This window comes from Eptatretus burgeri, chromosome 8 (assembly GCF_056783735.1).
Source record: "Eptatretus burgeri isolate ZD-2024b chromosome 8, Ebu_testis_v1, whole genome shotgun sequence".
Taxonomy (NCBI): domain Eukaryota; kingdom Metazoa; phylum Chordata; class Myxini; order Myxiniformes; family Myxinidae; genus Eptatretus; species Eptatretus burgeri.
Window position 1 is genome coordinate 44,317,635 of NC_140968.1, and position 13,445 is coordinate 44,331,079.

Sequence of the window (13,445 nt, forward strand, 5' to 3'; positions counted from 1 at the left end):
AGAGAGACTCAAATGAGATTTATTACCTGCATAGTCCATGAGCATCAGCTGCAGCTGTATGGACATGTGGCTTGTTTTCCAGACACTGATCCTGCTCATGAGATTCTCTAAGCAAGGGAGCCTTGTGAGTGGAGGAGGCCAATGGGCCAACCACGTGACTCGTGGTTGCATTGGATTGATCAGCACCTCAAGCAGATGGGGATGGGCCAGGAATCTGCCTGGAGAATGGCCAGACGGAGGCCCCTGAAGTACTGGCGGAAAGTGGGCGCAGTGACATGCTGCTCCAGCACCTGCTCCCATGTCTGACCTGACCTCCCAACCTCTTCCTCTTCCTCTGTTTATTCACTCCTTTTGTTGTTCTTTCTAGGAATCACCCCACTGCCCAGTTATCAGTTTATACCCTTCATCGCCTTTCTCTTCCCTGAGCCACGATCTTGCGAAGATTAATTCTCGCAATATCATCTGCACCTTATTTTTCATGCCAGGAGACCTACTCTTATCAACTTTCAGTTTAGAAAATCCTTTGTTGCACTTGTCCACTAACGCTGACCAACATTTGTCTTCATGTCAACTTTTTTTCAATTAAGACTTTATTTCCATTCAGTTCAGTCCCATTCAGTATTGTCACTCGTGCTCACAGCAGATCTCCAAGGTTCTTGCTATTATGCTTCTTCGAGTTTCATATACATCTCTCGGCCTTATTTTTTTGATACTGTCAATCAAAGGTGTTTATTGCTTGCTTCTCGATCGCTTACTGTTGAGATCATCTGCCGCCAAAGTATAACCATGGCCTACTCTTGTGAAAATCACAATAACGTTTTTAGCCATCTACAAGTGAATGCTATCAGGTGAAACTGTCAACTTAATATACACTTCAACAGAACTGTGTACTCTATGATGCAGCATCCTGCTTACAAAGCCTTTGAGTGACAATTCGTTTTCCGTTGGGAGTTAAGCTAATATGAAACGTCTCAATGGCCATTAGTCTGTGGTATCCCATCTGAGTTGTGTCCATAGGGTTAACTTGCCAAGAGGTTAACATAGGGTTAATACTATTACTACAAAGGCTGAGGTCAAAGAATAGGCACGATCATTTACAACTGATGTAGTCTGAGAAGTGGTGCTTTATACATAATTGTGTCTGTGCATGCAATCAATCAATCAATCAATGATATTTGTTTCTTATTTAGCACCATTCGTGAATGAGAGAGATCGATCGGAAGGAAAGAGAGAGACATCGGAAGGAAAGACAGAGCGGGGTGTAGGGGGAGGAGAGCAAGGGAGCAGAAGAGAGAGAGGACAGGGGAGAGAGACTTTGGGGGGAGGGGAGAGAACAAAGAGAGGGGGAAAGAGCAGGGAGAGGGGGGAGAGAGCACAGAGAAGATAGAGAGCAAGGGGAGGGGAAGAGAGCAATGGCAGGGTAAGGGAGCAAGGGAGGGGAAGAGAGCAAGAGAAGGAGAAGAGGGCAAGGGAAGGGGGAGGGATCAAGGATAGGAGAAGAGAGCAAGTGTAGGGGAAGATAGCAACATGAGGGGAAGAGAGTAAGGGGAGGGGAAGAGAGCAGGAGGAGGGGAAAATAGCCAAGAAAGGAGAAGACAAGGGAAGGAGAAGATAGCAAGGGAAGGAGAAGAGAGCAAGGGGAGAGAAAGATTACGTTTGTCTTCTGTTTGTTTTGATTATACTTGGACCATATCCTGATGATGTTTCGACTGTGTTTCCCCACTGATGGACCTGTGGTAATATATATATATATATATATATATATATATATATATATATATATATATATATATATGTATGTATACGTATGTATACGTATGTATACGTATGTATACGTATGTATACGTATGTATACGTATGTATACATATGTATATATATATATATATATATATATATATATATATATATATATATATATATATATGTATATATATATGTATATATATATGTATATATATATGTATATATATATGTATATATATATACACATATATATACATATATATATACATATATATATACATATATATATATATATATATATATATATATATATATATATATATATATATATAGCCTGGTGTTGGCGCAGTGGGAAGGGCAGCGGCTTGGGATCCAAAAGGTCCTGAGTTCAAGCCCCGTTGGGCCACTGAATTAATACACCAGGGGGTTGACTCAGCCTGTCATCCTTCCGAGGTCGGCGAAATGGGTACCAGTGTACTGGGCCGGTGTATACCCCGGTTAAAAAAAATAGGTGTACCATATCCCTGTGTCGTAAGAGGCGACCAGGGTTGCGTCAGGAAGGGGATCCGGCGTAAAACATGTGCCAAATCACTATGCGGATCATACGGATGATCCGCTGTTGCGACCCCGAACGGGAAGAAGAAGAATATATATATATATATATATATATATATATATATATATATATATATATATATATATATATATATATATATATATATATATATATACATAGATTATATAGTGTGCATTTTTCTAGTATAATATATATATATATATATATATATATATATATATATATATATATATATATATATACATCTATACATATATATTGATTGTATATATATGTATATAGTGTATATAGACTTCTCGGGCAAGAAGAGCAGGGGGATTAATTATGCAAAGATTTTAGCTACTTGTGGATAATTGATGAGGTAAGAGCTGATTGGTTGTTCCCTCCATTCACATGAGAGAGATGTAATTCCATCTTGATATATATGTGTATATGTTTAACCTGGTGTTGGCTTAGCGGTTAGGGTGGTGGCTTGGGGTCCTAGGGTCCTGAGTTCAAGCACCTGTTGGCTGCTGAATTAACACCAGGGGGTTGACTCAGCCTGTCATCTTTCAGAGGTTGGCGAAATGAGTACCAGTGTTGCAGCCAAAAGGCTGCACATGAAGGGCAGGGGTATTGACGGATTCAATAAAAAAAATCTGGTATTGGTGTGGTGCAGGCATGATGGGCCGAATGGCCTCCTCCTGTGCATAATTTTACTTGTATGTATATATGCTATAAATGTGGGGAAAAAAATCATGATTTTCTTTATTCACGTTTTTGGTAAGTTCAATCTACCTATTCATTAGCAATCTACTGAATTGATATATTTCCTTTTATGGTCTATCACATTCAGTCCATTAATTTTTTTTATCATACTTATATCTATCTGTCCTTCATAACACCAAGGAGTTTTTTTTAATCATTAAACAACATACTCATGGTCGTCTTATTCATTCATTTGCAGCACGTCATGGCTGTGAGTTGGCATCATTTCTTGCAGGGGCACAGTAGTGGCACTGATACAGTTCCCCCTCAATGTTTGAGTAGTGATTAGTAATTTGTTTAAGTTCAGGGTGCCGGCGATAGCTCGCCTACTCTTTGCGAAGAATATCGTATGATCTTCGATTTCCACAACTAATGCTGGAAGATGAGACACGCAGTTTAACATCAGTCTGAAGGACGGCACACTCATTGATCCCTCACCCTGCCTACGAAACACCACTAAGGCAGTTTATAGCTGAGTTGAGATTCAAACTCAGGCTAAACAGCTCAGAGGCAAGAACATACTTATCTATTATTGTACATTCCATTATCTTACACACATTGGGAATCTTTGTATCATGAATGCATTCGATTTGAATGTATCGTCACCTTTTTGTACACACCGGTTGCTTAACGACGATGTAAAAAACATGCAGAGCCTCTAGAAGTCTTTAATGATGCCTCCTGGCAATACTAATAAAAATAGCAAAGGCCTATCAATAGCAGTTTTACTTCAAGCTTCTCCATGTGGCTGTTGCACTACCAGGAGAGCGTCCCTTTCAGTGCAACCAGTGCGGGGCATCGTTTACGCAGAAAGGCAACCTACTACGCCATGTGAAGCTCCACACGGGGGAAAAACCCTATAAATGCTCAATGTGCAGTTATGCGTGCCGGCGGAGAGATGCTCTCAGTGGTCACCTCCGAACTCATGCCGGTATGATGTCCTGCCTTTTATGCATTTGCATTACCAGTATACATTGACATTACCAGTATACTTTTATGCATTACCAGTATACATTGACATTACCAGTATACTTTTATGCATTACCAGTATACATTGACATTACCAGTATACTTTTATGCATTACCAGTATACATTGACAAGTTGATTTACATTTTTTATTACACACACACACACACACACACACACACACACACACACACACACACACACACACACACACACACACACACACACACACACACACACACATTCTGTTAGCACAGTAACCTACCTTGTATTAATATCAATTCTCTTTTATCCAAGCACTCTTACGATTATAACAACTTTCGATGTGTTGTCATCCTTTTGTCCATTTTTAAAGTTAATTTAGTCTGGTGAGTACAAATGGTGTGAAGATTCCATGGCATTCAGTTGTCAGGAGACAGTTACAACTACTATGTAAGACATGGTTAACTGGAGCAATTTTCGTTTGTGATGTAAGACGTGTGTAAAGGTTTCAAGAGAAGTTTCTAGCCCTGGAAGGTCAAAATGTTATCATGCAGGTGGAGACCACTTTCTGTGAACCTATCCTTTCCCCTTCAACCTGGGTCCAAAAAGGATTCCATGACACATCCAAGGACAAAATATAAGATGGTTGAAGAGCATGTTTTTCACTTAATGAACTGGAGTTCACAGAAATTAACTAGAGAGTTTATAGAACACCTTACCCTGTGCAATCTTGAGAAAAAAGGTCTTTTCAACTCTTGCTTTGCCTTTCAGAGCGCAATCGAGATTCGCTTGGTTCCTGAACTTTGAATAAAAGGCACGATGACAACCATAGGAAGCTGATGGGTCAAACAGAAGAGTCGGGAGCTGAAGCTTCTGCCAACTCTTCTCAGAGAAACTGATTCTTTGGAACAACCTTTGAAAATAAGATGCACAAAAGAAACAGATCTTGTGGACGAAGTTATCTCTGTGGTTGCATCACGAGATGCCGCCATTTTTGAGTGAATCTCGCTGTTACTCCACCATCAGAGTGCTCACAAATTTGATTGGTCGAGATATTTCTCATTATGGTGCAGACAAGCAAAATGTTGGAATGCATGAGAAAATTAATAATGTTGGCGCACAAAACAAAAGAGCAGTCCAAAGAGGTAAATAATGGGGCTCATGGAGGGGTGAGGTGAAAAATCATTTCAAAGCAGGTCAAGATGACCTACATGATGAAAAGGTTGATACCATGATTTAAATCAAATGTGGAAATACAAGATCATTCACTATAAGTCACAATGTAAAGTGCTGAGGTGTCGTCCACTAGACGGCGGTATCCTTGGGTTAACCTGAGGCAATTACCCACCCACCTTGGGGTGGGTGCTTGGAATGTCCTTTCCTTAAGAGAGGATGATCACATGTCTCTGTTGTCATCTGAGATCAAGCATTTGAACATCAGTGTTGCAGCACTCTCTGAGGTTCGGAGACCGGATAGTAGCGAGATCATGGTGGGTGGTTACACCAACTATTGGTATGGTTGCTCTGATGGTTACCATGCCCAAGGAGTTGCTGTCACTGTGTCAAATAAGCTGACTCCAACTCCAATGATAATTGAGGTAACACTGGTCAACGAGCATATAATGAGACCGAGGCTTCGTCACTCCTTGGGTGTCGTTTCCCTAATCTCTGTGTATGCTCCGACTAAGGTGAGTGATCTCACCATGAAGGACACATTCTATGCCACGCTTGAGTTTGTGGTTGATCAGTGCCCCAGGCGAGATACTCTTCTGTCTTGGGGGATTTCAATGCATCGACTGGAATTGATAGGGATGGTTATGAGAGGTGAACCAGAATAGCACGAAGTTTCTTGACTTTGCGAGCAGTCATGGAGTTAAGGTGGCTGTTTCATGGTTTCAGTGTCCATAGGCTCATCGCGGGACTCGGTATTCCAATGCTGATGGTGTGGCAAAGGAGAGTGAACATGTGCTCGTTGATGGTCGCTGGAGAATGATCCAGAACTGCAGGGTCTACTGGAGTGCTCAGTTCCTAAAATTCGACCACAGGCTTGTGGTAGCAACTCTGAAGTTGCAGCTGTTACCCCTAACCCTAACCTAACCTAACCCTAACCCTAACCCTAACAAATCCAGGAAAAGGGTACCATCCCAGCCTAGGCTGGATGTTGGCAAGCTCAAGAATGAGCAGGTAGCTGAGGAGTTTGCAACAGACTGAGTGGGAATTTGCGGGGGGGCAGTGTGGGTGCTTTGGGGAATTCTGAGGAGTTGTGGAGTGCCTTCAAGACCACCAATCTTGGTGTTTCCGGTGAATGTCTTGGAACTCACCACAGGGCGAAGAATAATTTTGTCTCTCAAGGGGCACTGGATACCATTGACCAGAGTCGCAGAGCCAGGCTTAATGGCAGTGCTGAGCTGTTCAGGTGGTTGAAGCATAAACCTGTACATATGCTGAGGGTGGACAAGGAGGCCTATGTGCGAGGAGTCGGTGAGGGGGTAGAGCAGAACCTGTGGTCAATTTTTGAGAGGGTTCACCACCGTCTGCTTGAGCACGAGCACCCAGATCAGTCAGACTTCACACCAAAGAGGTCAACGATTGACCATATCCTTGCCCTTCATGTCCTCACCGAATGCAGACAAGAGTTTCAGCAGGGGCTGATTGCAGCCGAAGTTGATCTCTTCAAAGCATTCGATTTATTGAATTGGGATGCCCTCTGGAGGGTTATTGGTCTTTGTGGTGTGCTACCAAAATTGATCAATCTGATGTCTGAACTATACTCTGGTGCTGAGAACACTGTGAGATGTGGTGATATCATCTTTGACTTATTTCCAGTTGTTTATGGAGTTCGTCAGGGGTGTGTCCTGGTCCCCACACTTTTCAGCACTTGTATGGACTGGATTCTGGGGAAGATTGAGGCATTGTTTATGCAGATTGAGATCAAGCTGCGGTGCATCGCTTGGGAATGTCAAGATCTCTGACCTTGATTTCACAGATGATGCAGTCATCTTTGCAGAGACTTTAGATACCTTTTTGGGGGCCCTTGAGACACTGAATGAGGAGTCTGAGCCACTGGGATTACGAGTATCCTTGGTCAAAACTAAGATCCAGGCTGTCAATGACATCTTGGATGTTGCTATCTTGTCTGTACCTGTTTGTGGTGAGGATGTTGATGTCACAGAGAGATTCACTTACCTTGGCAGTGATATTCATGTCTCTGCTGGATGTGAGAGAAGTCAATAGACATTTGGGTCAGGCCTGGGTAGTCATGGATTCACTGGATCATGGGTTGTGGCTTTGTTGGTACCTGTGCGGGGGGACGAAAGTCCGATTCTTCAGGTCCTTGGTGCTTCCAGCCTTGCTCTACAGATGTGAAACTTGAACTCTGACCAGAGATCTGAGATGGAGACATAATTGCTTTGGTACAAGGTCTCTTCGGAGAATCCTTGGCTCTCACTGGTCAGACTTTGTGTCCAATGAGTGGTTGCTGAGAGAGACTCAAATGAGATTTGTTACCTACATAGTCCGTGAGCATCAGCTGCGGCTGTATGGACATTTTGCTCATTTTCTTGACGCTGATCCTGCTCAAGAGATTCTCTCAGAGAGGGAGCCTCGTGAGTGGAGGAGGACAATGGTCCGACCATGTTCCTCGTGGTTGCAGCAGGTTGATCGGTGTCTCAAGGAGATGGGGATGTGCCAGGCATCTGTCTGGGAGATGGCCAGACGGATGCCCCTGGAGTACCAGCGGAAAGTGGACGCAGTGACGCACTGCTCCAGCGCATGCTCCCATAACTGACCTGACCTGTAAAGTTTCACGATATCAAATTGGTCTTGTAAAGTAGTTAAGCAAACATTGATTATCAAAAGAGCTTTATTATTTGTATGGAGTTACCTTGCATTTGATAGCACACAAAATCAAGTGTTGAATCCAGATCTGATCTCACATTGGAAGCTCACCATTGATTACGTTGCCAAAGAGGTTACAAACACACAAGAATCCTCATCTACTTTGTACTAAACTCCTCAGGTGTTTTTGGATCTGCTCAGGTGACCAACACAAATAATTTTGTAAACGCACCGTGACTCCTTTTATTCTATCTTAAAACTAAGCATGATACCACGAGGCTATCCTACCAACTTTTGTACTCATTACAACAAAATGTTTTGTCATCTATACTTTGGGATGACGTAAATTCCATTTAAAGCTTTATCCAACTCGGCAGTGACTTCTGGAGTTTCATTTTTTTCAACGCAATTAAATTTTTAATAGTTTTTAAAAGTCCCTCAGGTTGTATTGGAATGAGGCTGAAACCAATGCTATTACAAAGAGCATAACATACATGACGTGCAGCATACATTCCTCAACTAGTGACATCACCTTCATTCCTTTTGTCTTTCTCTCCCTTGTTATCCTTGTCATTATCAATTTTTTTGAAATGATGTGATTAATGAAATTATATCAAGAACCTCCTCCCCCACCCCCAACTTAAACACCAACAAATTTTCCTACCCCCCCTCCCCCACACCCCCACCTCCTTCCTGCAGTGGGAAAACCTCATAAATGCAGCTTCTGTGGTCGGAGCTACAAACAACGCAGCTCATTAGAAGAACATCTTGATCGCTGCCATGGTTACCTGCAGCGTTCCCACCTTCTATCTGCCTTTCCAAGTAAGTTTAAGAAATAGTTATCCTGCAGTAGTTATCGTGGAGTGTTGTTTTATGTTTTTTGTGATCTTCTTGTGTGATCTTTGGGCAAGCTTGGTGGCAGTTCAGTTGATCATGTTTGCCTGCCATTGAGCTGTCTTGGGTGGGTTCTCCGACTGTAGGAAGACTTGAAAAAAAATTACATTATGAGCCTGGTCATCAGGAGCATGCCTGGCGCAGTGCTCCTTCAGATGAAGAGGTAAAGTCGGCTGTCCTCCATTTATTTTGTAGATGTTAAAGATCCCAGGATATATTTACAAAGTAGTGGGACATTGCATCCCAGGATACCGTGGCAATACTCATTGTTTGAGTTCGCTGTATAATTAGCACTACTCACAGCTGTAGGTGCTTGGGTGTGCATGGCACAGGCACGATGAGGACAAGCCACTAAATTGTCTCCTCTTGTTGCTTCATTGTCTTGTATTTCTAGTAGTTCACCTGTAGGGGTTACAAAAGATGTGATGAACTCCGGACCTGTGATACAATACCTTGATAGACATGTATATACCATATATTGATATATTTTTGAAATACAAATATAGCAAAATACATGAAAATAACATTATTATTTCTGGTTGTGATTAGTAATAATAAAATCTCTGACCCACAAGGAAATGTTTTCCAGCAAAAGCACTCTTGTGGTGTTACAAATCCCTTACTAAGCACTTTTACTGCTGACATTGTCAGATTGCTAGGTGTTTGAGGCACCAAGAACAGCAATGATGTTTCATTCCTTATCTGATCAGAGTAAACGGTATTCACACTGTTTACCTATTTATTACGTGACGTTTGCGACAATTAAAAAGGTCGGTCTGTTTATTTTCACATTATCTGAGCACCTAATCCAGGACACTGGGATCCCAGCTTCAAATCCCATAGACCATTGTGTCCTTGTAATTCATGTCAAAAGTACACTGATATTTCCAAATATGTCCTTGTCGTGCATGTGATAGATGTACGACCTCTTCCATGAGCCTCAGATCTCGATGTTAAAATATGATGAATTTGCCAAATGATGTGCATTTTTGAACACAGGTGGGCCAGATGGTGGGGATTGTAACGAGGCAGAACAGGGCACAAATCCAGTACTAGAATCTTCTCTCTTAAACCACTTGGCTCACACCAGCACTAAAAGAAAAAGCTCAGTACCCCAAAGGATTGTGGGTAAGTGCATTGCATTCCATAGCCCTTCCTTTCACAGCTTTAATGATTATGCTTAGATAATGATTTGACTTTTATGATCGCTAATATTGTTGTGTGATGTCAGTATGTACTGTAGACGGTTACCTGCCACATCACTAACTAAAGTGATGACCCCCACCTCATCAACTATCTGCTGATGAGGTTGGAGGTTGAGCAGTATGCCCAATGGAACAAAAAATAATATTCACCATCTTCATGAAGGCGAACACAGTGTACATTAGGCTCCCCATCTGGAACATCCCGATCTCTGAGGCCAGCGTGTAATAGCAAGATCACATAATTCTGTTTCAATTGGAAAGAGGTCTTAGTCCAACCAAATTAATTTAGACTTTCAGAAATAAAGACTATTTCTGTTGCCCGAAACAAAACTAATTGTTTGACTGTACCCTTGCAGTGATAAGAAAGGACCTATCGACATATGTATTATTCATGCAAAATGGCAGAATTTTCACACTCACTGCTTCAGTTTGTTTTCTACATTCCCCTTCCTTCCTCTACTATCACTTCAGTCACCCTCTAGCCTCCTTTCCCTTCCTCACGCTTCTCTCCAACTTGCATACTCCTCTATCCTCTCACTCTGTAATCACTTGTATGAGAGGTGTTCAAAACGTTCTCGGAACATGGTACTCCAACCTTTGTCAATTTTCATCAGATGGACTAAAAATTTGAACAGGATTTACATATCAGGCCACTGAATTCAACCATCAATTCTTTTTAAGGTCATCAGCCAAAAGGTCAGCACAGGCCAAATTTCTAAAATTGTCAATTTTCATCCAATTGACTTAAAATTTGAAGTTGCATATTTGGTCATTCAATTCAACCACCAATTATTTTTGAGGTCAGCATAGACCAAAAGGTCAACAAAGGCCAAAGGTCAACAACTGAGGTGGAATTTCTAAAATCCTCAATTTTCCTCCCATTGACTTGAAATTTGAAGAGGATTTGCATATTAGGTCACTGAATTCAATGAACAAGTATTTTCGAGGTCAACGTAGGCCCAGAGGTCAACACAGGCTAAAAAGTCGACATAGGCCAAAAAGTCGACAAAGGATTTGCATATTTTGTCATTTAATTCAACCAACAATTATTTTTGAGGTCAAATTTGTTTTATGGATTCTGCAAGTATCTTTCTCCGCATGACGTCTTTCTTGTTTGTTACTTGCAAAATCGAAGATTTTTCAAGTATATTGGTCAGTCGATTTTGTTATTCTATCTGTCTGTCGAACACCTACAGGTCACAACTCTAAACCGATCGTCATGAAACTTCACCAAGTTGTAGAGGTAGCCTCAACTGAGAAGCCCATTGATTTTGAGGTCAAAGGTCATCTTGAGGTCAAAGGTCATCTTGAGGTCAAATTTCTAAAATTGTCATTTTTCATCCGATTGACTTGAAATTTGAACAACATTTGCATATTGTGTCACTGGATGGGGAGACAAACTATTTTTGAGGTCAAAAGGTCAACTCAAGGTCAAACTTCTAAAATCATTAATTTTTATCTGAAAAATCGTCAAATTTCATCTGATTGACTTGAAAAATAAACAGCAATCGCAAAGTATTACTGAATTGGGAAACCAACTATTTTTTAGATCAAAAAGTCAAAGGTAAACTCAAGGTCAAACTTCTAAAATCATCAATTTCAACTTTAAAACTAATCAATTTTCATCCAATTGACCTGAGCTTTGATTAAGATTGTCAATTTTAATCTTGATGAAATGGACAATTTGATGTATTCATGGCAACCTTTGGAGAGGTGGGTGGATTTTGCAAGTATCGTGCTCTGCCCATCTTTTTCTTGGTTGTTTATATGTCTCTTTGTGTGAGGGATATCTCAAAAAGTTGTGGACGGATTTGAATGAAATTTGCTGGGCTGTTTGGGTGTGTTACAAGGATGAGCTGATTATATTTTGGTGAGGATCCGGATCCAGATATGAAAATTTTTAATTCTTAAAGTGATTCTTCACCATTGAGAGATGGGTCCAAAAACGATATACAGTGCCTATAGAAAGTTTACACCCCCTTTAAAATTTTTCACCTTTTGTTGCCTCATAACCTGGAATTAAATTACATTAAATCATACTTTTCCCACCTTTATTTACACATCGTAACCCACAACTTCCAAGTGAAAAACAAATTTCAGAAAATTAATTAAAAATACAAAACTAGAATATATTGGTTGGATAAATGTCCATCCCCCCATATAATATCAACTAGCAGGGGTATCCAACGTTGCCAGGCAATGCCGGGTCCATCGTTCCACCCTATCCCTCCCCTTGCCTCCTCCCACCCCATCTCTTGAGAGACGAATTCATCGATATCGCTAAAATAATGATGCTATGGATGTTTATCCTCATTGCTATGTTATGAATCTGGGGTGTGTTCAGTTACCAAGTTTCTTGTAGAGCGCTTGCTAAATGGCTTAAGCACTCAAGCAAGCACTCCATTAGAAACCGTTGATAAGAAACGGCTGGCTTGGCAAGCGCCCGCTAGCTGCTTGGTAATTGAACACACCACTGGACATCTCAACAGCACACAGTACATACAAAACCCCGACAAAAGGACATTTTTGAAAAATTAAAGACTTTAAATGTTAATCATGAGTATTCTCATTGTAATGAAAACGTACCTTGTTCAGACCCACACATCCACCCATAGACACAAACTCAGCTTCATATGTTAGTTTAGGTGACAGTGAGACACCTCGCACGAAACTGCCATGTTTGCATGATATTTCCTACTCTTGTTAATATATTCTTCTTCTACTCCCTCTCATAGTAATCAGCAAATAATCTTTCTATCCTCTATGATGTCATTTTTCCATGAGTTTTCGGATGTTATAAAAAAAAGGCTCCAATTATTAGTGCATTCCTGCAAATGCAGACATCGCTGCGTGATGACGTCATGGGTAGGGACGTCTTTTTTCATACTTCACATGGACGCAAACATGGGATATTTTTGCTTGTAACAGTCATTGCAAATTCTAGTAAGCAAACATTGAGTTATAAGTGACACGTAAATGTCTCGCAGACAGAAAGTAACTGCTTTTGACGTCCCACAATTTTTTTTTTAATGAAATATCATTATTTTCTTTCCTTTGCATAATATGAGAATTAACGTTCCTTCATTGTGCAGTGTATATAAGACAGCTGCCACGATCGCTGCAGACAAAACATGCATTATCTCGTTTGAGCTGATATCAAAATGTGACTTTTTTTCCTCAAAACGGTATCTTAATTTAATAATAGAAGATGCGTTATTTAGTCTTCAAATGTATATGAGGCCTTTAAAACAATCTGAGCTACATGGCAAGAAAAAGATGGTGGCAATTTCTGGACGGCTGGACGGCGTGGCCTGTAGAATGGGTGGTGCTTATGACCCACAGACAAACAGAAAGACAGACCCACAGACACAAGCTCAGCTTTATATATTAGATAGTAAATTAGGTCAGGTGTAACCATTCACCTTCAAAACCACAAAAGTTAATTGGCCTCCAGCTGTGTTAAATTGCAGAATAAAATCAGCTATTCCTATT

The 13,445-nt window shown here is 40.9% G+C and overlaps 1 protein-coding gene across 7 annotated transcripts in view; it reads left to right on the forward strand.

Moving 5' to 3' along the window:
* The window catches only part of LOC147021630 (DNA-binding protein Ikaros-like), a 38,670-nt gene that overhangs the window by 10,950 nt on the left and 14,275 nt on the right, over window positions 1-13,445 (forward strand). For 6 of the 7 annotated variants that reach the window (XM_085891792.1, XM_085891793.1, XM_085891795.1 and 3 more), the window contains 3 exons: window positions 3,832-3,999; window positions 8,554-8,676; window positions 9,748-9,876. In XM_085891792.1, coding sequence (XP_085747918.1) covers window positions 3,832-3,999; window positions 8,554-8,676; window positions 9,748-9,876 — 420 coding nt within the window. The remainder of the gene's footprint in view (window positions 1-3,831; window positions 4,000-8,553; window positions 8,677-9,747; window positions 9,877-13,445) is intronic. The other variant, XM_085891794.1, reaches the window with a different exon arrangement.